We start from the raw sequence: 24,579 nt of genomic DNA on the forward strand, positions 1-24,579 counted from the left end.
CGACGAGGACGTCAGGGAACCAGCTGAGACTCCAGGAAGTGACTGCGCCCGGCCAAGACGCAGATCCAGCACATAAATCCCTGTGGAACCACAGCATTGTGTTTTAACAGAGCGACATTTGTACCAATCAAACAATTACAATGTCCCCACATTAATAGAGAGTAACAATGAGCGGCCACTTCTAGAACCAGGCCGACCAGCTACAAGATGAATCGTGACCATAAAACATTGGAAAATGGAAAAAAGGAAAAGGTACCAGATTGTGTTCATAACTATTTTAAGAGTGAAGGAACTACATATCCCATAAATCATTGCGAATGATCCCTTTCCTTCAACTTCCAGCGCTTCTTCTTGAAAATAAACTTGTTGTTTCTATCTTGTATGTGTGTATATAATGTTTCGTGAAGTGCATAGTGACTTGTGTACTATGACACTCACACCGTTTCACAATCTCATTGCATGTGGCAAATCTACCTTGGATGGGTAAAACATTATGGCTGATAATCAAAATGGATGGAACCACGTCCACTGGTTTAAAGAAATGATAAATGTGAAATCTTGTCCTCCTCATTTTTACAGGTGAAGACAGAAAAAAAAGGAAAGAGAGTCAAGACACTCAAACAGATTTTGCGTCATTATTATGATTTATATGTTTAGTAATGATTCAGCCGAATGCTGACTCACTTCATCCGTCAGTCTCTACTCTCCTCTGTGGTTTGAATCAGACAAACAAGGAAAAACAGAGAAAGGAGGGTGAAAGAGAAAGTAAAATGGTGACAGAACTTGTTTTATCCCCACGGAGGTAAAGGATGGAAGAGAAAAGAGGTAAATGCCCCTTTTAAAAGGTTTCAACTCATTTGTTAAGCTCATTTTTACAAAGACAGTGAGCTTTCCTGGTCCATGAACACATCTTCTGTCAACACACACTAATCAGTGGTGCCTACAGGGGTCAGGACGCCCGGGGGGGGGGGGGGGGGGGGGTCACGTAACACAGAGAACGAGTGGCGAGATGACAAATACAATTTAAAAACAATTATTTTGCCATAATTGTTGCTAAAGATAAAAAATTGTAACCTTGTGGACGTAATCCCAAACGTCCCTTGGTTTAATGGGGGTCTCAAGTCACTGGCTCTAGTTATTTTGGGGGTCAGGGGCTGAAAAGTTTGGGAGCCCCCCCGCTGTAAATAATTCAATGCCAGTTTATTCATTCTTAGGACTGGCTTATTGTGCCGTAGTGTCAGTGGCCTATTGTCCTCGTGACTCTCACCTGCACCGTTCATTTCCATGGAGGAGTGTGAGCGATCATATCAATGTCCCCAGAGTCATTAAAACACACGGAATTCATGCAGATTCTAGAGAAACAGCAAATCCTGCAGTGGCAGCAAGTAAACGCAGCTTCTCGCTGATTTAAAACCACCATTGAAATTATTATAACATCACCGTGAGAGCTAATATAGGAAGGCAATGGCTTTAATAATCAATTGTATCATTAAAGTCATTTCTATAAAGGGAAATATCTAAATGGTTTCTGCTTTTAAAATGTGAATATTTAGGCTTTTCTGTTTTTTGGGCTTTTGGGAAACTGATTGAATTTTCCTCTGCTCTCTGACATTTTATTGCTCAAACAATTAAGCAGCTAATCGAGGAAACAGACTAACAGATTAATTTATAATTAAAACAATAATTAGCTGCAGCCCTAATATGCTTGTCTCGGCCAAAATAACACAAAGAGGAGCATCCTTTAAACAAAGGGGAAATTATTCTGTTTAATCCTGATGCGAGGCAGGACATTTGTGAATGCTTGTATTTTATGAAGATAGCGGGATGTCCCAGGTGGCTGAAGTGGGAAGATATCCTAATTATTTTCATTTCTAAGGAAACAGAAAAGGGAGGAAACACACACACACACAAATGAACAGGGGGGAAAACAGAACTTCCTTAACTTCCTCCACAACGACTGAACTTCCTGATCAAACCACGCTGCAGAAAAATGAATCAATACGACTTAGAATGTGTCAATAAACTAAATTCTAAAACCAAAAAGACATAGGGGAGTTTGTGATATCATTAAACCTTTATTGAATCTGCTATGTAGAGTAAATTTGAGCTTTTATTTCAAACGTGTGACTGTGGATATGAACATCACACTATGCATTAAAATATGCTTTGGAAAAGAAGCTTTGGTCTAATCCGTAATTTCCATTTCAAACCCTAAATCCCAGCTTTACAAATCAAAGGCAATTATGTTTGTATCCTTGTGAGGCCCCCTCTTTATGTAAAACCTCGATACGCACGAATACAAGAAACTCACACATCATCCGTACAGATGATTTGCGGACGAGCAGGAAAATGGCACAACTGTCAGAAACGCATCCCTGTCTTGTTCTCTGGGATAATGAGAGGCTGAAGGAGACTGTGCGGGGATCAATCTCTCACACACACACACATTCACACACACTCACACACACACTTGATCCTTTATCCCGTCAACCATCAGCCACCTCGCCCTCCCGGCCTCCTCCTCCACGTTCCCTCACCCACTCATATTGTCATTATTCATGTCCTGCCTCCTCCCTCCGCTTGTCATGACAGACACGAGTTTCAGAGCCAATGAAATAGTTCCAGCAGTTACCCCCTCTCTAATTTGAAGCCCTCACAGCCTCGTCGCATGTTTAAATTCAGTCCGCTACATGTGCTGCTTCTGCTTGACCATCATTTCCCTTGGATTTCTCAAAGTGTGAAAAAAAAAAGCGGCCTGTCATCTGTCAGCTTTCAAATCTGATAACGACTTATCCGATGTATGATTAATTTATCGTCGTGTCTCTTCGGAGGATTTTTGGAATCCCGTGTCATGAAATCTGTCATTTGTGAATATAGGGGGAGTAAAGGTTAAAGAAATAAGTCATTGGAGCAGGTGGCTCTTATTGTAACAAGGCCAATGAGGACTATATCTTTCATCTCTCCTCCGGCTGATGACAGTGACGGGCCGAGGATGCCAGATGAGAGAGACGATCCTCAGAGAGTCGACTGAAAGGTTAGAGTGGCCCCAGGCAGCATGCCTGATTAGGAAACACACACAGACACACACACAGACACACACAGACACACAGACACACACGCACATGTGAGACCCCTTCAGTCACACACGTGTGGTGCTGCAGACACAGCAGGATGTGGTTGATGTGTCACTGCCGTTTAAAGACTGAAACAAAAACACTTGTGATGCCTGTTATAGACAATGGGAATTATGAAGAAGAAAGAGAAGGAGAAGAAAGAGAGGACGAGGACAAGAAAGACGAAGAAGCGGAGGATGAGGAGGACAAAGAAAAGATGGAGAATCAGAAATAGAAGTAGAAGAAAAAGAAGAGGAGGAGGGAGAAGAAGAAGTAGAAGGAGCAAACCAGATTAAATGATATTTGGACCCAAGGAAGAAGTGTATATTGAAAAGAGCAAATAGTATGTAGTTATGGGCGACTGCACATAAACTAATACATAAAAACACCTGAATTACAATAATAAACACTAGAATTAGGTCAAATCAGAGAATGCTTTATGACAAAAGCTTTGATTTAAAGGAAGCTACTGACTAGTTCTGTACTGTGTGACGCCGCTCTATGGATTCACTGTTTATAAGTAAAAGGACTGCTGCAGTAAACCAGGCGTGATGAGATTAAACTGTTAAACAGTTTCTGTATCTTTAAAATTTAACATCGGGCAAAATCTGCAAATGTTCCTTAGTTTTAAAGATTTCTGGCAACAGGCTCCATGTAAGCAGCTCTGACACGTTGCTGTGAAACGCCATCGTGTGTTAGAGACGCCGCCGGGTTGCGTTGCTCGGAGCTAAATTGCTCACAATGACAATGTTCTACCCTTAACATTTGCTGATTAAACCAACATGGCTACCCTGAGCCAAAGCCCTCTGCAGACATTCCCTTGGAGATGGCTAATTCTGTCAACGCGCCGAACAGTGTCGGCATGGATTTAATTTGCCCGTCACTAAAGATGGGGCCCATTTATCATCACCTTAAGCTTTCGCAAACTTCTCAGCAAGACGTAATAAGGCTGAGGAGCAATTTGTCCCCCACTTCTCATTAGGACTCTTTGGAGATCCTCCAAAGATTAATTATTTATCTGCATTAATATCCCTTCAATTATTGATGATAAGTGAGTGTGTGTGCATGTGTGTGAAGGCCAAAGATCAGCCCTCCTTTACCTCAGCTTCCCTCCTGATTAATGGATGAGGGAGAGGAGCCCTTCATGTATTATTACTGGGGAGAACCTGGACCTCGGAAAGAGAGACCGACAGAGAGCAATAAGGAGAAGGAGAAGGAGAGAGAGAGAGAGAGAAAGAGAGAGAGAGAACTCTGTGAATGATAATAATCGTTTAGTATGCAAACATGTCCTCTGTACATCGCTGGCGTTTTAATATTTGAAGGAGTGAGCGTGGAGACAGTGATGGCACTGAAATCGTAAATTTGTGACAACTCTTTAAGATTTGTGTCGCATCCCCGCAGAGCTACTTAAATCTGACACTCGTGGCAACAAGTTATTGAAACGTCAAACAATGAAAAAGTAGAAAACGGTAAATCCGTTACGGAGCTCAAGAAAAGCAAATGATCATTGACATACAACGCGGAACTATATTCTTCTGTCTTTGTGTTTCGTTCTTTTTGCAGATGTTTATCGCAACATTGGTTTTACTGTTATCCCTCAGTAGTCATGGTGATAAGAATCAGCTCACGTCTACTGGCAACGTTTAGGTTTAGGTACAGAAACTATTCAAATTGTTCTGTTTTAAGGAGGAATTTAAGAGATTAATGTTCAAATATGTACTTCCTTAAGGTTAGAGGCTGTTTGTTGTCATGGTTACAATAAGAAAAGGGCGGTCCTTTACTATGGCCACTAGAGGTCACCGAGCCCTAAAGGGTAACTATCAGTGACAGGGATTGAACGTAAAGATGGACGACGCCTCTCCACTTTCTCTCATCATCGAGAAATGGAGCGGGGGCGGCGTCAAGGTCGTGCTGATACACGTGTTCGACCAATCGTGAGTCAGTCTCAGCTTTCAATCATGACGTTTCACCGTGCTTTCATAAAACGTCTCAATCAATTAAAACCACACTTATCAGAAGAATGAACACTTAGTGTGATAAGAGCTACTTGAAATGCCATTGAGAACAATGTATTTCATGTACTTTTAGTTTGGAAAATGTCCCATCTGCTAACATGGAGGAGGTAGGATTTATGACCACTACTGCAACCAGCCACCAGGTCGTGATCGAGACGTTTTGGCTTCAGATAAGTATTTAAAGTCTTTGTATTTGGTTTTATTGTATTTGACGTATATTTGAAGAAAGAAAACACGTTTTTTAAAACAACTCCCATTGCTCACAAGCCTCTGATGTTTGATTACGAGACCTTTTTGTTTGTAAGCCTCGTTTTAATCTCCTCTGATGACGTGAAATGATCAGAGCAGCTCTTTAAGTTTTTTTCTGCTGTTGTACTCTGACATCTACTGGACATGCAGAGTAGTGCAAGGCTGCATGTGCTGACTGGTTGACAGCTGATGGAAACCGTACACAGGTATGAACATATTTGCATTAATTTGTAAATATGTTTTATTGTACACAACACGATATTATATACTGTGTTATATATTTTATATGATATACTGTTGTCCAGTTTATCTATAGCTGTCAAATAAATGCAGTAAATAGTAGAATATTTGCCTTTGAATTACAAAGGCACAAAAACGAAATATTAAATACAGTACAAATACCTCAAATCCTATTTTAATGTTGTGTTTAATTAAATGCATTCAGCTGTTTTCACCAATTGTTTAGAAAAGTATTCATTTCATATGCAGGGAATTATTTTTCTATGTTCCAGGACCTGCTGCAGACGCCACTTACACATCTCAGTCACTAGATGTCGCCAGAGCCATATAGTTGCTTTAAACTTGGCACTTTCCAGATGTGGATACTTGAGCACAAGGGTCCTGGCAGGGTTTCATGCCAACAACCCCCTCTGATACAAATACATCATCTGATTTAATTAAAGATTTGCGAGGTGAGCGTTCAACTTCTGCTCATTTAGCTTCTTAACCTGAATGAGCATGAATGAAAGAATGCAGAAGCCTTCAGGGTGAAATCACACCACCACCTTCCTCCACTAGGTGAAAGCACAAGCATGCAGCTGCAGCACTTTGAGTCAGAGCTCCACAACCTTCCTGAACATTATGTGTGACAATGCAAAGAATATGTTTATCTTCATTCAAAAAAATAAATACATAAGCATCGTTTAAAAAATAGTGATTAAAACCAGAGCTAATATTGTTGTTTCAAGAGTAGAAATTAACCAACAACTGAATTAGATTTAGTCGTTATAGAAGAAGCGTTGGAGCTTAATTGTAATTTTTGTGTAAACTGATGCATTCTGATTAAAAATGAATAATTTGTCGTGTGGAAAAATCCACATTTCGTGCACTTTTATTTGAGGGCCACTCATTTTTCAATATTCTCTTTTACAGTGGAGACAATGGTTTAAAATTACAGTGAACTATTTGAGTAAATCTGATACAAATGATAAAATCAGCGTTATTTTGTACTTTTTGTAAAAATCCTGAACTGTTTTGATTGACTTCAATGAGCAGTTTCATATTTTTCTCTGTAAAGCTGAGGCAACGTTTTACACCCATATTACATCTTCTCATTTCCACTACTAGTACTGGCTTCTGTGGAATTTTTTAAAAAGTGTTTTATTTTTATCGGAAAAACTTACCTGGTCTAGTTTTTTCTTAACTTTGAATATATGCTTCTAAAATAAAAATAATTTAAACACTACAGGAGGTGATTAGATTCATTCCCTGAGATAATTGGAGGGAACCAGTTTGTGTTGTGTGACAGCTGCTTCTAACTGGGCCTCCGATACACTTCAGTCTGGTTTTGAAGGTCTGTAATTTAGACTGGAAACAAGATAACAAGGCAGAATGAAGCCAGAACGCAAGAACAACACGTGAGACGGACATATGAAGAATAATGAAGAATAACCTGCAGGGTGTGTGTGTGTGTGTGTGTGTGTGTGTGTGTGTGTGTGTGTGTGTGTGTGTTTATTTTCCTTTTATTGGCTTTAGGCTACATGTGCTTCACTTCACCCCTCACACAGGAAGTAGAACAATCTGTGACTGCATGGGCCTAATAACACACACACACACACACACACACACACACACACACACACACACACACACACACACACACACACACACACACACACACACACACACACACACACACACACACAATTAACTATTGGTTGGTGTTGGTGTTGGTGTGTGTGTGTGTGTGTGTGTGTGTGTGTGTGTGTGTGTGTGTGTGTGTGTGTGTGTGTGTGTGTGTGTGTGTGTGTGTGTGTGTGTGTGTGTGTGTGTGTGTGTGTGTGTGTGTGTTGTGTGTGTGTACTAATTTGTATTGGCTTCAGGACCTTTTCCAGGACAAGTGGACCTCATGGGGACCAAAGCCTGGTCCTGGTCAAGGTTAAAGGGAGAAGAGGTGAATTGTGGGTAGGTTAGGTTTTGAGGTTAGGCATGAATTGGTTATGGTTTAGGTTTAGGGGTTATATGTGAATTGTGGGTAGGTTGATAATGGGGCCAGGGTCAATATAAGGGTGAAGGTTTGGATTGTGGGTAGGTTGAGGTTAGGGTTAGACATGAATTAGTCATGGTTAATGGGTAAGATGTGAATTGTGTGTTGGTTAATGGGTTGGTCATGGTTGAGGTTAGGGTTGTGATGTGATGTGAATTGTGGGTAGGTTACGGTTATGGTTACAGGTATGGGTTGGTCATGGTTATAAGCATGGGTTGGTCATGGTTAAGCTTATACGCATGGGTTGGTCATGGTTATAAGCATGGGTTGGTCATGGTTAAGGTTATAAGCATGGGTTGGTCATAGTTAAGCTTATACGCATGGGTTGGTCATGGTTAAGCTTATACGCATGGGTTGGTCATGGTTAAGGTTATAAGCATGGGTTGGTCATGGTTAAGGTTATAAGCATGGGTTGGTCATGGTTAAGCGTATACGCATGGGTTGGTCATGGTTAAGGTTATAAGCACGGGTTGGTCATGGTTATAAGCATGGGTTGGTCATGGTTATAAGCATGGGTTGGTCATGGTTATAAGCATGGGTTGGTCATGGTTAAGCTTATACGCATGGGTTGGTCATGGTTAAGGTTATAAGCACGGGTTGGTCATGGTTATAAGCATGGGTTGGTCATGGTTAAGCTTATACGCATGGGTTGGTCATGGTTAAGGTTATAAGCACGGGTTGGTCATGGTTAAAAGCATGGGTTGGTCATGGTTTAGGTTAGGGATAAGCTTTTTGGTTCCAGGCTGCACACAATGAATGGAAGTCAATGCAAAGTCCTAATAAGGATAGCTGCACCCCCCTGCATGTGTGTGTGTGTCAGAGCGCGTGCACGCTCCACCTGACGCACCTCCACTATATGGGCTACTCAATAAAAGCGGGGCTGTGATCCGTCAGTGCATTCATCATCCTATTACGGCGACAAATCCGGCTCCCGGTACATGAGAGGTGAAATGAATCACCGACGTTAAGCCGTCAATAAAGTCATTTCTGTAAATGGTGTCTCCGAGGGCCCGCGCTATTATTCAACGAGCTTTATCAGCACCTTGGAAATTAGGAGGCTTGTAGCGCGGCCCCTGGCTCCCCGTGATTAAGGGCCCTGCCAGGAGCCGGTGACAGCAGCTTTTCACCGGGCCTCTTTTATTCGGGCCGCTCCCGGTGATGAACGCCGGGCTGATCGGGCGGAATGAAGACTAATTAAAAGCTATAAATTATCTTCTGCGGGCCCGGCCTCTCCAGCAGCTCCCAGATAAGAGGCGCGCTCATTTAGTCACAATGGCGCCGCGGCTACAACAGCGCATTGATACTGTCCTAATTGGAATTTAATTAAGTAGCCACGCTCCTCCTGCACCGGCCTGCGCGTGGGATAAAGATTTCACTTTCACAAACACGTCCACACTTCCTGCTGCTATTAGGATTATTAATATTATTATTACTTCTAATCGCCAATTAGAGCCTGGTGGAATTTCTTTAATTGTTTTAGTGAGATTTTTTAAAACACAATATTTATTATACTTCCTGCAGGGCTACATACATTTGTTTTTATATTGTTTTATATTTTTTGTCCTGCTGCCAAAAGCTGCCACAATATGAATGGTTAAATTATAAATATGCTTCACACCAGACAGGAAATAGTCACGTTTACTCCTGTAGCACATTTCGACAGCGAGGCAATTTAAAGTGCTTTACATTAAATATAAATATAAAATGCCTCGTGACAGATTTTAAAAGCAAGGCGACACAAACAAAGAAGCTTTTAAAGGTGAATTAAAAGAGTTATGAAATAAATGAGGTCAACGAGTGACGGTGCTGTGGAAGAAATGAAATGGAAAAATATGAAAAAGTGCAGGAAATGTTTGAATTTACTAAGAAACACGATGGAGTTTAATTAAAGTAAGAAGAGCTGGGTTTTTATTTTGCTGGTTTTACTTTGGCGTGTTTTCCAAAGCACGTGTCAGGCTCATTTTAACGATGGTGTAAAAAACGCTGTTGAAATCCTGTTTAAGATTTTTTACCTTGTTCACTGATGGAAACACACACATTGCAAATAATGATTGTGTGAGCGAACTTTAAAATAAATATAAATTCTTTAAAAATAGGTATTATTGAATTCTATAAATAAATAAATTCCCTAAACAATAAAAGCTTGAATTGAGTATTTGTTGCTGTGTATTATTTGTTTTTGTGTTTTGCTATGAACACATATTTCCCGTGTGTGTTTTATTCCTAGTGTTCGTGTTGTTGTTTTTACTGACTACATGCACGTGCCCAAACCCCTACAAAAAAAGAAATCGGGCTACGAGCCGCGCGTGCTCGAGGGCGGCCGCTGATTGGCCACCGTGAGATCTGACAGGGACGATCTGCGCCGCTGATTGGCCCGCCGCGCTTCATGCACGCGCACACGTGCTTCCGGCTGGGTGTAGTAAAGGGGACAAACACACACACGCACACTCCCGGGAGCAGATAACGGGGTTTCGGGGAGTTCGGAGGAGACAGAATATTCTGCAGCACCGGGAACTCACCGGGAGCTGCCCGGTATGTCCGAGTACGGAAGCCTGTGAGGAGACGACATGTGGCCGCTGCGGGTGATTTGAGGCGCTCAGCAGAAGATTCGTGTGTCGGTGAAACTCTGGATACTGACGGAGGCAACAAGTGGAGTTCGCCGCGGAGACGCCGCCGTTTCTCGCCGCCGCCACCAGCCATGGAAGAGCCGAAGGAGCCGAGCAGCGGCCGGGACTCCACCGAGGAGGAGAGCCTGTCCCTGTCGCCGAACCTGCCGTCCCCGCCGCTGATGCTCCCGCACCAGGCGGCCCAGCAGGCCCACCGAACCACCAACTTTTTCATCGACAACATCCTGCGGCCGGACTTCGGCAGCAGGAAGGAGCCGGCCTACCGCAGCCAGACGCCGGGCCGCGAGAACGTGAACCCGCTGGCCGGGGCCAGGCCGCCGGCGCACACCGGCAGCCTGTGCCTGGACTCGAACTGCAGCAGCGACAGCACCTCGTCGTCGCCGTGCTCCTCGTCCTCCACGTCCTCGTCGCCCTCGTCCAAGCAGAACTCGTCGAAGCAGGGCGAGCCGGCGGGCACCGGCACCGGGAGATACGCGGACAGCCCCTCGTCTATTGTGGTTGTGAGCAGCGGCAACGGGGCGGCCGCGGCCCCCAGTAAGGAGAGCCAGCCGCTGCTGTGGCCCGCCTGGGTTTACTGCACCCGCTACTCGGACCGGCCCTCATCTGGTAAGGCGCTAGTAGTCCCCGCATCACCCCGCCTGAGGTGCTCCGCTGCCGGGCAACTTTCTGTGCGCGTGTCCCTCACAGATTTGTTGTGACAGGGAACTTAATTTAAAGTGAGGTCATAATGATCCTGAAACCAAAACAACACTTCACATGAATATAAATTAGAATTTACACGAAAATAGGATAATACACCAATTCTGCCTTTCTCACACACACGCGTTATTATACTGTGTTATAGTCCCATAATAACCACTAGTCTGTAAAGGCTTCTTTACCACAACATGCTGGAATATTTATCTTACAAATGCTGATAATTAAATCATAATTATATTATAATAGCTTCGTGTCGTTTGTCTTCGTTAGCGACAACACGAAAAGCTATTTTTAACATTTTCTCTGGAAACAACAAACGCACCAAAATATATAATTGGAGACAGTAGAAATAAAATATGTGTAAAACAATTTAATGTTGATAATAATGCGGCTGAAGCAGTATGTGTGTGTTTTAATTTAAAATGTTGAATATACAAATATACACACAGCTCCATAATATTTAAATGGCTTTGGATTTAGTACTTTATTAAATATTAAAGTGTAGTTCAATTACAGAAATGTTATATTAATATAGGATTTAAACGATAAGTACAATAACAAAGTACATATTATTATTAGAATTGTTTTGGCACCTTATTTGATTTTAAAAAAATAAATTATTCAAAATAAAAGTTGCCTTCAAAAACATTGAGGATTTATCTGAGTGTTTTTAAAGAACATGTAAAATAAAGGTGGTGTAGTGATTGAAAAGGATTCAAATCGCCGCCATTGTTGTGTATTAAGTGGGTTCAACTATTTGGCTGATATTAAGTTTTTTTTGTGCATAATTTACAGCTACAGGACAAAAAGCGTTTTCATAATAATTATAATAATATTAATAATAGTGCGAAACACAGGGGAAAGTCCTCCATCTGAGCTTGTTCCATTTATATAAATGTGTGCTCCTTTTTATTATGAGAATCTGTTTGTGTTTTTATTGTGTTTATAGGAGCTGAGCATGTTCCTATAACACTACACTGCATTGGTTTTTATAGGATTTGTCTTGGTGAACTTATTTTAAATTTTTCTTGCATTACTTGACCTACAGCCCTAAAAATAAAAGTTAAATAAACAATTAAAATTGTATTTTAGCACAATATTCCCTCTAGTTGCCCTTTAACTAAGCCGGGGTCAAATGAACATTTTGACCCCGTCATTTACTATCATGGTGTGTTCACTGCAACATGCTTGCTACTTGCTCAATGCAAACCCATACATTTCTCTGTGTGACCACCACATCTTTGCTACCTGAGCTGAATCACATGTGCACATACATTCAGGCCCAGTGTGCAGCCTTGATTATTAAGAAGTCCCAGTGCTGGATTGAGTCCACTCATTGTAGCACGGGGGCTTGTTGTTTTTGAGCACAGTAGACTGTGGTGATGTGGACCTGAACAGTGTGTCTGCACTGGGACTCCAGTCCAAAGCAACTTATTCCATTTGAACCGTGGCAGCAGGTTGCTGCTTGTTTTGGCGCCATAACCAGTCAGATGTCACAGGCCTGTGTTAGAGTCCACACAAAGGCCTGCCTGCATCTAATGAGGCCAGAACGTCCAAACCTGCTCATGTCAACTGAGCTGACACACTCAGACCACTTCACCCTGGTCCACAATCATCTGCTGATATCTATTATTATTTAATATTTACCTCTGATTATTTCAGAAATGTTTTCTCAACCATTGTGCTCTAAAACAAACCTTTTTTATTATGTTTTAATCGAGACAGACACAACAAATGTTCACCGCTTATTTGAGCATTTTAGTTTTTAGGGCTGGGCAATAAAACATCAATAATTATCACAATATGATTAATAATAAGTGTAATATTTATGGATATATTGCTGATTGTGCACAGTGAGGAGGTGTAACACATTATTCATCTGCCTCAGATTCGTGTTTGTAATTCTCTGTCCTGAAAGATGAGTTTTAAACCACAACCTTCACTCAGGAGCAAAAATCTGTCTTTAAACTTAAAAGATATAACAATGAGACATTTATGGTGATAATTATCAATATAGTCTGAAAAAAAAAAAACTCGAGCACACACTTAATAAGTAGAATATTGAGTAATAATTGTGTCACAGTATGTAGCATCGCAACCCCTTTGTATTCTATGGTGGAGAGAAAAGCCTCAGTCAATACTTAAATATTCTATAATATTTCTCTAAATCTCTCGTTGCTATTTACACAGCAGCAGTATTCTGTAGTGTTTTGTGTTGTGAAGGACATTGAAAAGTCTCCTGTTTAATGCTGGTTACTCACCTGGTTCAGGACAGAGGAACGTATTGCCGTCCTTCTGAGTGGCCTTATTGTTGACATGATTTATTCCCTCTGCCTCCATGTTTCATATATTACATATTACAGAGAGGCAGAGAACAGTGTTTGAAAATCTAATGCAAAGTGCATCGGTATCAGGACAGTGTGGTGACCTACATTCGATCATATTGATATAATCAGCTGCTATCATCACTCATCAGCTGCTGTAAGCAGGAGCTCGGATGGTGAATATCTAATATATCTAGTGTACCACTTTGTCCGTGGTCAAGCAGTAGAATAAATATTTTATTTCTATTGTTGTTTCCACACCAGGCCCAAGGACACGGAAACTGAAAAAGAAGAAGAGCAGCAAGGAGGACAAGCGGCCCAGGACAGCGTTCACGGCCGAGCAGCTGCAGAGACTGAAAACTGAGTTCCAGGCCAACCGCTACATAACGGAGCAGCGGAGACAGTCTCTGGCCCAGGAACTCAACCTGAACGAGTCCCAGATTAAAATCTGGTTCCAGAATAAGAGGGCCAAGATTAAAAAGGCCACCGGCTACAAGAACGGCCTGGCCATGCAGCTCATGGCCCAAGGACTTTACAACCACTCGACCACCACCGTGCAGGAGGAGAAGGAGGAAAGTGAATGAGAGGGCCCCGGACATTCCCCCCCCCCCCGCCCCGCCCCCCCCACGCTCAGGCCCCGCAGCCTGACTCTTTGGACTCTTTTTGGAGCTAATGAAAAAAAAAAAAATGAACTGGAAGTGGGGGAGCCGCTATTTAAAAACACAGATTTCTGTTTATGGTAACAGTATATGGACATAATTATATAAATGAGCGATCGTTATTAAAGTTTATATAGCCACACAGTTATCATGTTGTATACAGTATATTTAATTTCCGCCTCACCTGCCATCTCATCCCTTCTGTCTGTTCCCGCTGTTTTTAGACTGTCCGGTTGGCTCTATAGGTTCTTGTGGTCTCCTGTCGCCCATTTCTTCATCCAACACATCAGTTCCACAGACTCAGACAAGCCAAAGATTTTAATATGTCCACATGTAGTCTGAAATAAAAAAAAAAAGGAGAATGGTAGATTGATGGACTAAATTATTCTTTCTTTCTTTCATTCCCTTTCTATGGGTAATTCAACTTTAAAGTGGTGAAAGGAGTTGAGAGGAATTATTCAGAGGATTTAAAACAATTATTAGTTTTACTACACTGAAACCACATAATAAGAGTTATGGCTGCAGACTTTTTTATTTTGATATGTGAGAGAGGTGGTGGGGCAGAGACAGAAATAGAGAAATATCACACACACACACACACACACACACACACAACACTACACTACATGTTTCTACACAACGGATAGCATTTCACCTATTAATCTTTTCTGGGCATTTACAAGATTTGCCCGACCGTGCTGAACCCCGAGTCGCTCCTCGCTGTGCGAAGCCTCGTCTGGGTTCGAGCCTCACAGGGAGAAACGCTTCTTTTCCCTACATCTGACTTATTTGTTGTGTTTGGCCTGACGTGACCTCGGGTTCAGGTTTGTCAGAGCCTGGCTGTGAACTCTGTGACATGGCGTGTGTGTGTGTGTGTGTGTGTGTGTGTGTGTGTGTGTGTGTGTGTGTGTGTGTGTGTGTGTGTGTGTGTGTGTGTGTGTGTGTGTGTGTGTGTGTGTGTGTGTGTGTGTGTGTGTGTGTGTGTGTGTGTGTGTGTGTGTGTGTGTGTGTGTGTGTGTGTGTGTGTGTGTGTGTGTGTGTGTGGCCGCAGTGAAAACTTAAGGGACTCTGCATAATATGATTATAGTGGAAAGTTGTTCGGATTACAAAGCTGCTATTGATATTTTTAAAGAGGTATTTTTTTTCCCCAGCTGTTTTTGGAAAGGCATGTTGGAGCGAAGGGGAAAAATTTACAAAACAAAGCCATAACTTTAATTTTATTGGTGTGAAAAAAATGTACGTTCCTTTATTTTCCAGGTTTGTGATAGAACAAGGAATCAAGCACGTAAGATACTGAAGCTCTCCTATTTACAGTAAACTATGATTATTACTTTTATGAAAATGTATTCTAAAATATATTTACATTAGTAACGAACAAAACCAAAACGTTTTCTTTCTTTATGAATTAATATTAATGTTTAATGTTCAAACCAGGGCTTGAAATGTGAATAACCTTAATAATACGTCACATGGTGTACAGTGAAACTTGCCGATTCATTCTTTAATATAAAATAATCCGGATTATTTTACTAACACGTATAATTCGCAGTAGAATAGAGCTCACCTCGATTTTGTTGTTAAATTCATGAAATGGTGAATGGATTACGGAGGCGGCGCCATGTTGCGGTGATCCAAACCTCCCGACACGCACGACCGACGTGTCTGTGATTTATATGGTTCCTGTTTGTTCCGTCGCTTCTACACAAGTGAGCGGATTATTTAATTAAGAGCTAACGAGGCTGCGTTCACGGCCTCCGCGTTTCTTTTCTAATTATTTCAAGAGCTGCTGCTGATAATGACGATGATGCGTTCAGGTTCAGCTCGGCCTGCGGAGCAGAGATTTAATAAGCGCACAGAACGTAATTGATTTCAACGACGAGGGGCTGGGAGACGCTGCTTTGGTTGGAGTCATTTTATTCCATTAGATTTAATGGACATTTTATCCTATTTATCTATATGTTTGGGTCCATTTATTAAGACTATACACGTTATGAGCCTGCTGTGCAACTCTCCGAAGACATAACAGCAAAATTAAACTGAGGGAAAATGCTCCAGACACAAAAGAGTGAATAAAAAAACCGACTTGTTCAGGTTATAGATTATTATTTAAAAATTATAATTTTTCTTCCATGTCGCAGCAGCCGAGCTTTGCCTCAGGAAAACCCGTCTTTTAGAAGCAGGGGCTCTTCTCCCCTGCAGCATCGAAAACCTCCCGGGGTCCTTGAAAGGGTTTCCACAGGGACCCACAGTAATATCAGCACTAAATTAATGCCACCCTTCACTTAAATATCTGAATGAATATTCATAGGACTTGATTTCAGTTTGACACAAAGTCTAATTTCATCCTAATGCTGTCAAATGGTAATTTGAGGGTTTGTCTTTTTTGATGTACAATAGGGCTGGGAAATAAAACAATATCCATAATTATCGTAATGTAATTTGAATCAGTAACAATAAAGGTTCAAAAATATATCCATGTATTTCTTATACATTGTGAAAACACAGTGAGGAGGTAAAACACATCTAAAGCTTGGAAAAATATTTTTGCGGTTTACCACAACCCTTTAAAAAATCCGTCTTTGATCTTTAAAGGAATAATAATTTAAAGACTTATCGTAATAATTATCGATATCTGCTGATAATGGAAAATGTCATCTTGATATCATTTTTGGCCAGAACGCTGAGCCCTAATAAAATCTACAACTAAACGTATCCTCATGAGCTCAATACGCTTTAACATGCGTTTATAGTACCATGTTTTTTATGGTTGAAGTTTGATGTTTAGAAAACACACAGGTCTATTGTTTCTGAATCCAGTGTCTGCATGAGGCCATCTGGGCTGCATGTGTGAGCAGAGGTGAGGAGGCGGCCTCCGAGCCTCTTCACGGTCAGCTAACTCTGCAGCTCTGATATTATAATGATAGTCTGATTCCCTGCTGTGAATGCGGAAGAGGGTCTTATGACAGTGTATTTAAAATTCATACAATTATGAAACAGCGAGAGGATTCCTCTCCCCCCCCACACCTCCCACCCTGTCATTTAGGAGCAAGCCGAGGGTTTATCTGTAAAACAAAGAAAAGCCGGGGATCGTTTGCATAGTTAGCATAGACTGCCTCGCAGGCACAATATGGATTTAATTTATATGCAAATGAAAAGCAATAAAAGGAGAATACACACTGGAAATCTCTGCTGTTTAAAGGGGGCGACAGTTGGATTCGGAGCTCGCATGCACAATTCTCAAGCATTATCATCCTCGACTGAAAGCAATGATGTTATATAATGTTCAGAAACTGCAGCAGAGGCTGCACTGGTGTGCGTCAACATGCACCACTGCAAACGTCTGATGTGGCATTAAAGAAGGGGTTTTATCACAAGTCACACTGAGGGGGAAACAAACGCAGACTGTTTGCACATGCAGGATATTTGCATTGCCTCTGAAAGTGCACGGTGACCTTTTACACTTCACGCTCGGCACTGATGTTATCTTGTTTGGCCCCTAAGCATTATTCAAATCCTTCATAACGATTCCAAAATATACATTTTACACATTTTACACAATTATTCCCACTTTCTGTTACTTTATATATTCATTTTGCTAAATATAACTCAAAAATATTGAAGCCTCGTTTATTCAACTTGCTTACGAATGATATGACCATGCATTGTTAAAGATAATAGATGATAGAATAGTTATCAACTCAACTTTGAGCAGCTACAACATTAAATGGCTCCTCACACGCAAATGGATCAGTGGCAATAAAACAATAATATACATTAAACCTAATTTTAAAGGGATAATTCTGCATAATGACACACTTAAAAATCAGGGAATAGGATTTTTTAAAATTAAATTAAATATTATGATTTATGGCATTTCCACTTTTAATTATTAATAATAAAGTGTAATCCTACAATACCTCAATGTTAAATGTTAAATTACTTACTGTTTCAGGAAGTAATTTCTGTAATGTACAATAACATGAAATCTATCAAAATTAAATGCACACTTGCACACGTATAGGAGATGTGGGGGTGCACTGGAACCACAACTGTCATTCAAACAAAATGGGGGTTGACCTCCCACATTCATGCAAATTCCGTGTTCCGTGTTGTTTGATTAGTGCGATACACACTGCTGGAAAATACATGTCCACACAAAAGCAGGAAAGCCTTAAAGAGGATAAACAATCACATGATGCCTGCGATGAAATGCACCACGCAGAGACATGCAGGCTTGTGCCAACACGCGAGGAGAAGAGCGCCTGGGTTTCCACAGCCAGACATTTAAAAGAGATTCTTAGATCACTGCGCTGTGACCAAGCTGGTGCTAAGGAGGGAAGTTCAGAGTCTGTCCTCCCCCCCCAACTGCTGCCGCCTTAGTGGGAGGAGAGGGAGAGAGAGGTGCCTCTTCAAATTCCTTTTTTTTCTGAAAGTACTCTAAATGCCAATTTGGTCCCAGATCAAATTGCTCTTTGGGTTTAGGGTGCGTACAGAATTGCTCAATTTTTCATGCCGTGCACAAACAGTCGCAATAAGCCCACTGTAAGAAGTTCTTCTTATCTATTCTCTCCCCGAGCTCACATCAGAAGAGTCGAGTCCTGTGCAGCTCCACCAGATGAATGATGCAACTCAGGATTCACACTCTGATTATCATGTAGTTTCGTGTGTCAGTGCATCGCCTTTGAAAAGAGGAGGAGTCGTCTGCATATCCTTTAAAAAAGCGACTGCAATTTTAACTTTTTTTTGTTGTTGTTTGACAATACGACAAAATGACAAGTGAAAACACAGGGTGTCGAGAAGACAGCGGAAGTGCACGGAGCCACAATATTACAGGCTGCATGTTCTGTGTGCTGCTGGGCCACCTCGAGGACTTCAGCTTCACGACAGAGAGGAAATGAAAAGCTGCATTTTAATGCTCTAAAGAGCTAAAAGTAAATGAACTGGAAACAGCAAATGAACCAAAAAACTACAGAGACAAAGAGTGCTGCCTATCAGACACAAATAAACAGCTTTATATACAACATATACATGTACACATATACTAACGTGTTTATTCTTAGTATTCTGAAAATCGATATGACATTAATTGACATTCTAATGCATTCAAAAATATCGTTTCAAAACAATTTAGCCTCATCAACCCCATTAATCCCACTATTTGGAGTCAGGAGCTCGAGCTAGCTTGCACAACCTAGCATAATAGCTATCAAAGGCCATCAAAGGCCAAGATTTCAGATACCGCTATTTAAACTCGTTAGCATCTCCACCTGATTGCCTGATTTAGCTACAGCCTCATTTAGTTATGTGCAATAACAAAAATATCGTCTTTTCAAATCATATTTATTTGTATATACACGTAGCAGCCAAAACTCTATAAGGAAATTCTGTTGTTGCTTCAGCCGAGGCTAACGCTCACTAGCTCGCTAAGTAGCTCTCAGTAGTACGGAATATGTTTTGTGTTCGTATAGCAGAGTAGAATAATAAAGATTATATAACGCAGCTGCATTTGTTATCGGGTTAAATGTATGAAAAAGGATGAACCACAGGTTGAACTCGAGGTTAAAGAGGAAGTGTTGCTCTTCACTCTGTTCAAATATTATTGGTTTGTCTGTGAACCCGCGAGGGGTCAAGCCCTCTTTGCACTTGACTTGGGAAAACATTTGCGGGGTGTGTGTGCCTGTGTGTGTGTGCGTGTGTGTGCATGTGTGTGACTTGCATCCGTGTTCAAAGAACCTTTAGGGAAGGTTTTTCAAAGCGTTAAACCACAAGTGCTTTTCTTTTAGAAAACGTACACCAACATCAGTTCTTACCATGGGGAACTTTACTCATGACTTATTGTGGCCTGTCAACTGGACTATTGCACACTCACAATCACACACACACACACACACACACACACACACACACACACACACACACACACACACTGAGAGACAAAGGTGGCATTGAGAGGGAACCTCCCACAATGCAGCTGAGCGTCCAGGGGGCTCTCTGCTCCAACAGCCGTGATCTCACCGAGGTAAATCCAGATTACATGGAGGATATAAACAGTGCCACTTGTTTACTCTGCCCGTCAGGGGGTGATCTGAGCTGGGTGGCAGAAGGGGGGGGACTTTCAGAACTTTTCTTTTAATTTATCACATGTGAAACGATGTGAAGAAATTAAACTGTAAAAAAAAAAAAAAATGCAATATTTTATTGGGAGTTTTGTATAAAGTGGGTGTTTTTTAGTCTTTGTTTCAAGAATAAAATTGCGCTGTGACGACATAAATCTAACGTTCAAATATAGGGATGAAGATTTGATGTTTTTGATTCCTGTGAACTAAATCTTCCTCAACCACCTCTGCATTTTTCTAAAGATGATCCCCAACATAAGGATGCAATTTTCCAATATACAGCGTGCTACCGAGAAGGCGGCGCACTTTAAGGGCAGTTATTCCGCTCTAATTAAAAAGCAAGCGTCAGGAAATGACAGTGCATCTCCAGCCACAGCTATGTGGCAGACAACACATCAATTCAGACGTCGAGTGAGTGTTTTTTAATGTGTGTCATGCAGGACATTAATCAGGGCGAGCTCTTTGACTGCAAAACAACACGGAGGTGCGACAATAACAAGGAAACTATTCTAATTTTTTCAATAAAAATAGGAGGAAAAACATGAAACTTTTGAAATGACAGACTACATCTGTTGACATGCGAGAATTCTGCAATGTGAATTTGAAATTTCAGCCTTTTTATAGGGACGATATAGGATGGAAAAAAAACACGCTGTGATGTGTGGGTTGCACGTTTCACACTCTTATTCTCATGGTGGGTTTCTGATACAGGCGTGTACGTGCACACAAACACAGCGAGAACAAAGGCAGGGACACCTGGGATTCCCCCTGTTGTATGGGTGGTCACATGCACCTTTGCCTCTTCTTCATGCCTTCCACATGTGGAAGCACTTTGTCTTCCCACTGCCTCTCTCTTACTGCGTGTGTGTGTGTGTGTTTGATTTCACTTGCGGAAACCGAAGCTGGGAAAAGAAGGTGGTCATCGATGAGAATCGCAATTCTCATCACTCTCGTCTGCTGCCCCCTCGAGAGACATTGCGCGTCAGACAATGGTTTGACTGTCGAAGCGATGCACCACACTGTTTTGGAAGTTTGTCATTTTGGTCAGATTGGCCCTCGGTGATGAGAACACAGCCCGACCTCCATGTGACCCCAGTAACAGGCCACCGGTAACAACCTGTTAGTAGTTTTATACGAGTTTTCACGAGTATTCGTGGGTACATTTCTTATACGACTACCTTTCGTATTGTCCGTCTGGCTGCCTACCCTCTCACCCTCTTCTCAGACTTCAAAAGCGGACGCGCTTGTGCAGATTTCCCCTCTCGGCCGTCTTTCATCGTGGCGGCCCAGAGGTGGCGAGAGGTGATGCGGGGAAGCGATTAGTCATATTCAATTTACATACGGCTGTCACGGGCTCCTCCAGGCTGGGCGCTGATGTCATCCGTGCGTGGGGGGGCCCCTATGCGGCCACCCGGAGGATGGGAAGACTGTCAAGGTGGGGGGGGGGAGAAAAACCCACCCCCCGGTGGGAGCACTATCGTTGTTCAAGTGATGAATGTGGCGCGGCACTTTAGTGTGCATGTATGTGTTTTTACACGGTGTGAAATGAGTGCATGTGCTTGCATGTGTGTGTGTGGCGCGGTATTAGCAATATTGATTGACAGCAGGCGAGTCGTATAAAATAAACCCCCAAAAAACATATACATTGGTTGTTTTGATCAAAACTGTAACTACATAAAATGAAATTCAAATTTTATTTATCTTTCCGCACTAATAGCGCCCTCTATGGACTCTCCAAGGTTTGTCAATTCTTAGTACTAATCTATTGTCGTAAATTGTTTTGGCAGCGTAGCTAACCAACACTGATTTTATCCCTCCGTATGTACACGTATAATAATTATTATTACACATAATTAATACTATGGGGGCCTATTTACATAGATGGACGACATGACTGCTCGGGACTTCTCTACCGAGGCTTCAGCACAGACTCTGGCTCCAAACACGCCCGATGGCAGCGTTCGTATCCGGGATATTCTGGCTCCGCTTGTGTCTGGTGAAAGGAAGCGGAGATGAGTCATCCATCTTTATTTATAGTCAATGGGTTCAACATTCAAACATTTTCTTTTAAATGGAAGAAAAGCCCAAAAGAGGGAAATATCTGTATCGCTTTTTTTTTTACTTGGTTATACAGAAGAAAGACCCAGATTTTATGTCAACAATAAAAGGGTTTTGGTTGAACAGGCTTCGTCTTGGGTTATTCCCAGAGACTCACACATACACACTCGGCAGTGGAGAGGAGGGTGGTCAACTCCTTTAGCTCTTACACAAGTATTAGCTCAAATATGGCTCTGAAGTCCTCCAGGGGTCAAGAGCCGGCAGTCCATTTTTCTGTCGGCTGCTCAGAGAAAGCCGTGGAGCTTGTGCAGTTTACAGTGAGGAGCTGCTGGCAGGCGTCCAGAGGAGGAAGTCAAAGTTATTTATGAAGCCTCGCTCGACAAAAGACAGAGAAGATTCCCATATTCAGCGGCTCTGTCTGCTCCACCAGCGACAATGAATCCAATTTGCTCAAGTCGTGAGCAATTAATGTGTCGGACAATTGGGTGAGTTCAAGTATCGTGAGCACAATGTGGCCATAAGTGCTTTTTTATCCTTATCATCCTCATCATCTTTGATCAATATGCGCTCTCAAAGATATATTCACATGCCCATATGCACACACACACACACACACACACACACACACACACACACACACACACACACACACACACACACACACACTCGGAGGCCAGAAGTTCACGTTACCCAGGCAACTCATCTCTGGATCTGGCCGGCAGAATGCGAGACCGTGAATAACTGTTTTAACACACAGCTGGCACAGTGTGTGGTCTGTGACATGCCATCTAAAGCATTACTCTGTCTGTCTGTGTGTGTGTGTGTGTGTGTGTGTGTGTGTGTGTGTGTGTGTGTTCAACGTCAGCTGTGCGCATGTGCACTATCTTCATCACTCTGGTTTCCTGTAACACTTGTGTTTGTTCTTTATCTTGTCAACGGGGCTTGCAGGATGATATTACTGTATTTGTATTGCATGTATGTAGTATTGTATTATTGTAAAAACAGGTAATATATTTGTATTTGTTCAAAACATTTGAAAACGTCACCTCGGATTCTAGTAAACACTGATGGGACGTTTCGGACATTTTACAAACTACATGACCACTTGTTGATTAACTAATTAATTGACAATTAATATAACGGCAAACCGGGAAGAATAAGACTCTTGAGGAAGTTTGACAAATAACAAATAAAAAGATATAAAATATAAGCAAGTCGGTTTTTGTAATGATTCACAAACAAGCTGTTCATACATATACATAGATATCTCTATATATATACATGTATGTGTGAGTATATATATATATATATATATATATAACGCTTAGTGTTTTTTGGAGGCTAACAGGTGTGAGTCTGAACACCTGCACGTCAACTGGGACAAATCAAAGAGGTGAAAGGTCAAACATGTCATGTGGAAGACATGTTCAGCTGAGAGATAACGTCCAACACATACACGTCTCCACACCAAACACATGATGTAGAATAAACTGTGATCTTGTTGTTGACTGAAGAAGAAGAGGCAGAAGAGGAAGAGGAGGCAGCAGCTCTACTTTGTCGACCGTATTTGTTTTCTTTTCACCTCCGCCTGCTCCTGTCTATTAAAGTCTGTATTCCAGAAATTATCAGGAGCAGATGGACGCGAGGCAAAAACAAACATCAGAGGGAAAGCAGGAATGAGAGCGAGGGAGAGAGAGAGAGAGAGGGAGGGAGAGAGAGAGAGAGAGAGAGAGAGAGAGGAGCATGAGGGAGCAGAAGTCCTGCATTTCCCGTCAAACTGTGGAGATGAGCCGCAGATGTTTGTCGACAGAAGATGAGGCGTCTCTAACAGCTGGTCGGGGATCAGATTTGTGTCCGTGCGTGGACGACCCCCTGCAACGCCATAACGTGCTGGAAACCAGACGCACGGAGACAAACATTACAAGGGGAAAGAAATAAGACCGTTAAAAGTGAAAGGCTCCTCTTTTGTTTTTTTTTGGGGGGGGGGGGTTTGAATGTTTCAAGTTATGACGAGTCCCAGAAAGAAAAGCTATTATTCTAGTTCATGTTAGAAATTGATTGTTAAATTGCCTCATTGTCGCCACCCACACAGGACGAGGCCGTCTCGCTGCTAGCGTTAGCCGGCGGTTTCCGAGAGGAATGACAACAACACTAAAAAAAAAAGCTAAGGGCAGTGCCAGCAGAAAAAACTTCACCCCAGCGTTATGACAAGTATGTGGTGACCGACCATCAAAGACGGAGGAGTTTACATGTCGACGTTTCTCAAAATGCCAGCCATTTTCGGTCACTGGGTGGGAATGCATTCGGAGGTTGCATGCATGTGTATGTGTGTGTGCGTTTCCCCCCCCCCAATGTCTCCACAGGAATTCCCAAATACAGACCTCAGAGCAGTGCGCTGCTACGTCGACTGCAGCATTCGGGTTACACTGTCTCTTTATGTTTAAGTCAAACGG

At 42.0% G+C, this 24,579-nt stretch overlaps 1 protein-coding gene and 1 long non-coding RNA gene across 3 annotated transcripts in view; one reads left to right on the plus strand and one right to left on the minus strand.

Moving 5' to 3' along the window:
- Positions 1-3: 3 nt before the first annotated feature.
- Positions 4-24,579, minus strand: part of LOC117775477 — a 112,545-nt gene continuing 87,969 nt past the window's right edge. Inside the window, exons 2-4 of the long non-coding RNA XR_004616273.1 lie at positions 14,137-14,290; positions 4,214-4,279; positions 4-80 (exon numbers count right to left, since the gene is read on the minus strand). This is a non-coding gene — a long non-coding RNA (uncharacterized LOC117775477). The remainder of the gene's footprint in view (positions 81-4,213; positions 4,280-14,136; positions 14,291-24,579) is intronic.
- On the plus strand, positions 10,081-14,319 carry LOC117775446 (homeobox protein engrailed-1-B-like). 2 transcript variants are annotated; one of them, XM_034608583.1, is made up of 2 exons: positions 10,081-10,876; positions 13,546-14,319. In XM_034608583.1, exons 1-2 carry the CDS (start codon positions 10,342-10,344, stop codon positions 13,875-13,877), a joined length of 867 nt encoding a protein of 288 aa, XP_034464474.1. In that variant the 5' UTR covers positions 10,081-10,341; the 3' UTR covers positions 13,878-14,319. The 2 variants fall into 2 exon arrangements, with proteins under 2 accessions (XP_034464474.1, XP_034464480.1); XM_034608589.1 differs by having other exon boundaries at positions 13,558-14,319.

This window comes from Hippoglossus hippoglossus, chromosome 2 (genome assembly GCF_009819705.1).
Source record: "Hippoglossus hippoglossus isolate fHipHip1 chromosome 2, fHipHip1.pri, whole genome shotgun sequence".
NCBI lineage: Eukaryota > Metazoa > Chordata > Actinopteri > Pleuronectiformes > Pleuronectidae > Hippoglossus > Hippoglossus hippoglossus.

What these genes read in the sequence shown, in the direction of transcription:
- LOC117775446 (XM_034608583.1), top strand. Translation starts at nt 10,342, where the DNA reads ATGGAAGAGCCGAAGGAGCCGAGCAGCGGCCGGGACTCCACCGAGGAG. An exon ending in CTCGGACCGGCCCTCATCTG is followed by an intron (nt 10,877 to 13,545) that starts GTAAGGCGCTAG and finishes TTTCTATTGTTG; the next exon opens with TTTCCACACCAGGCCCAAGG.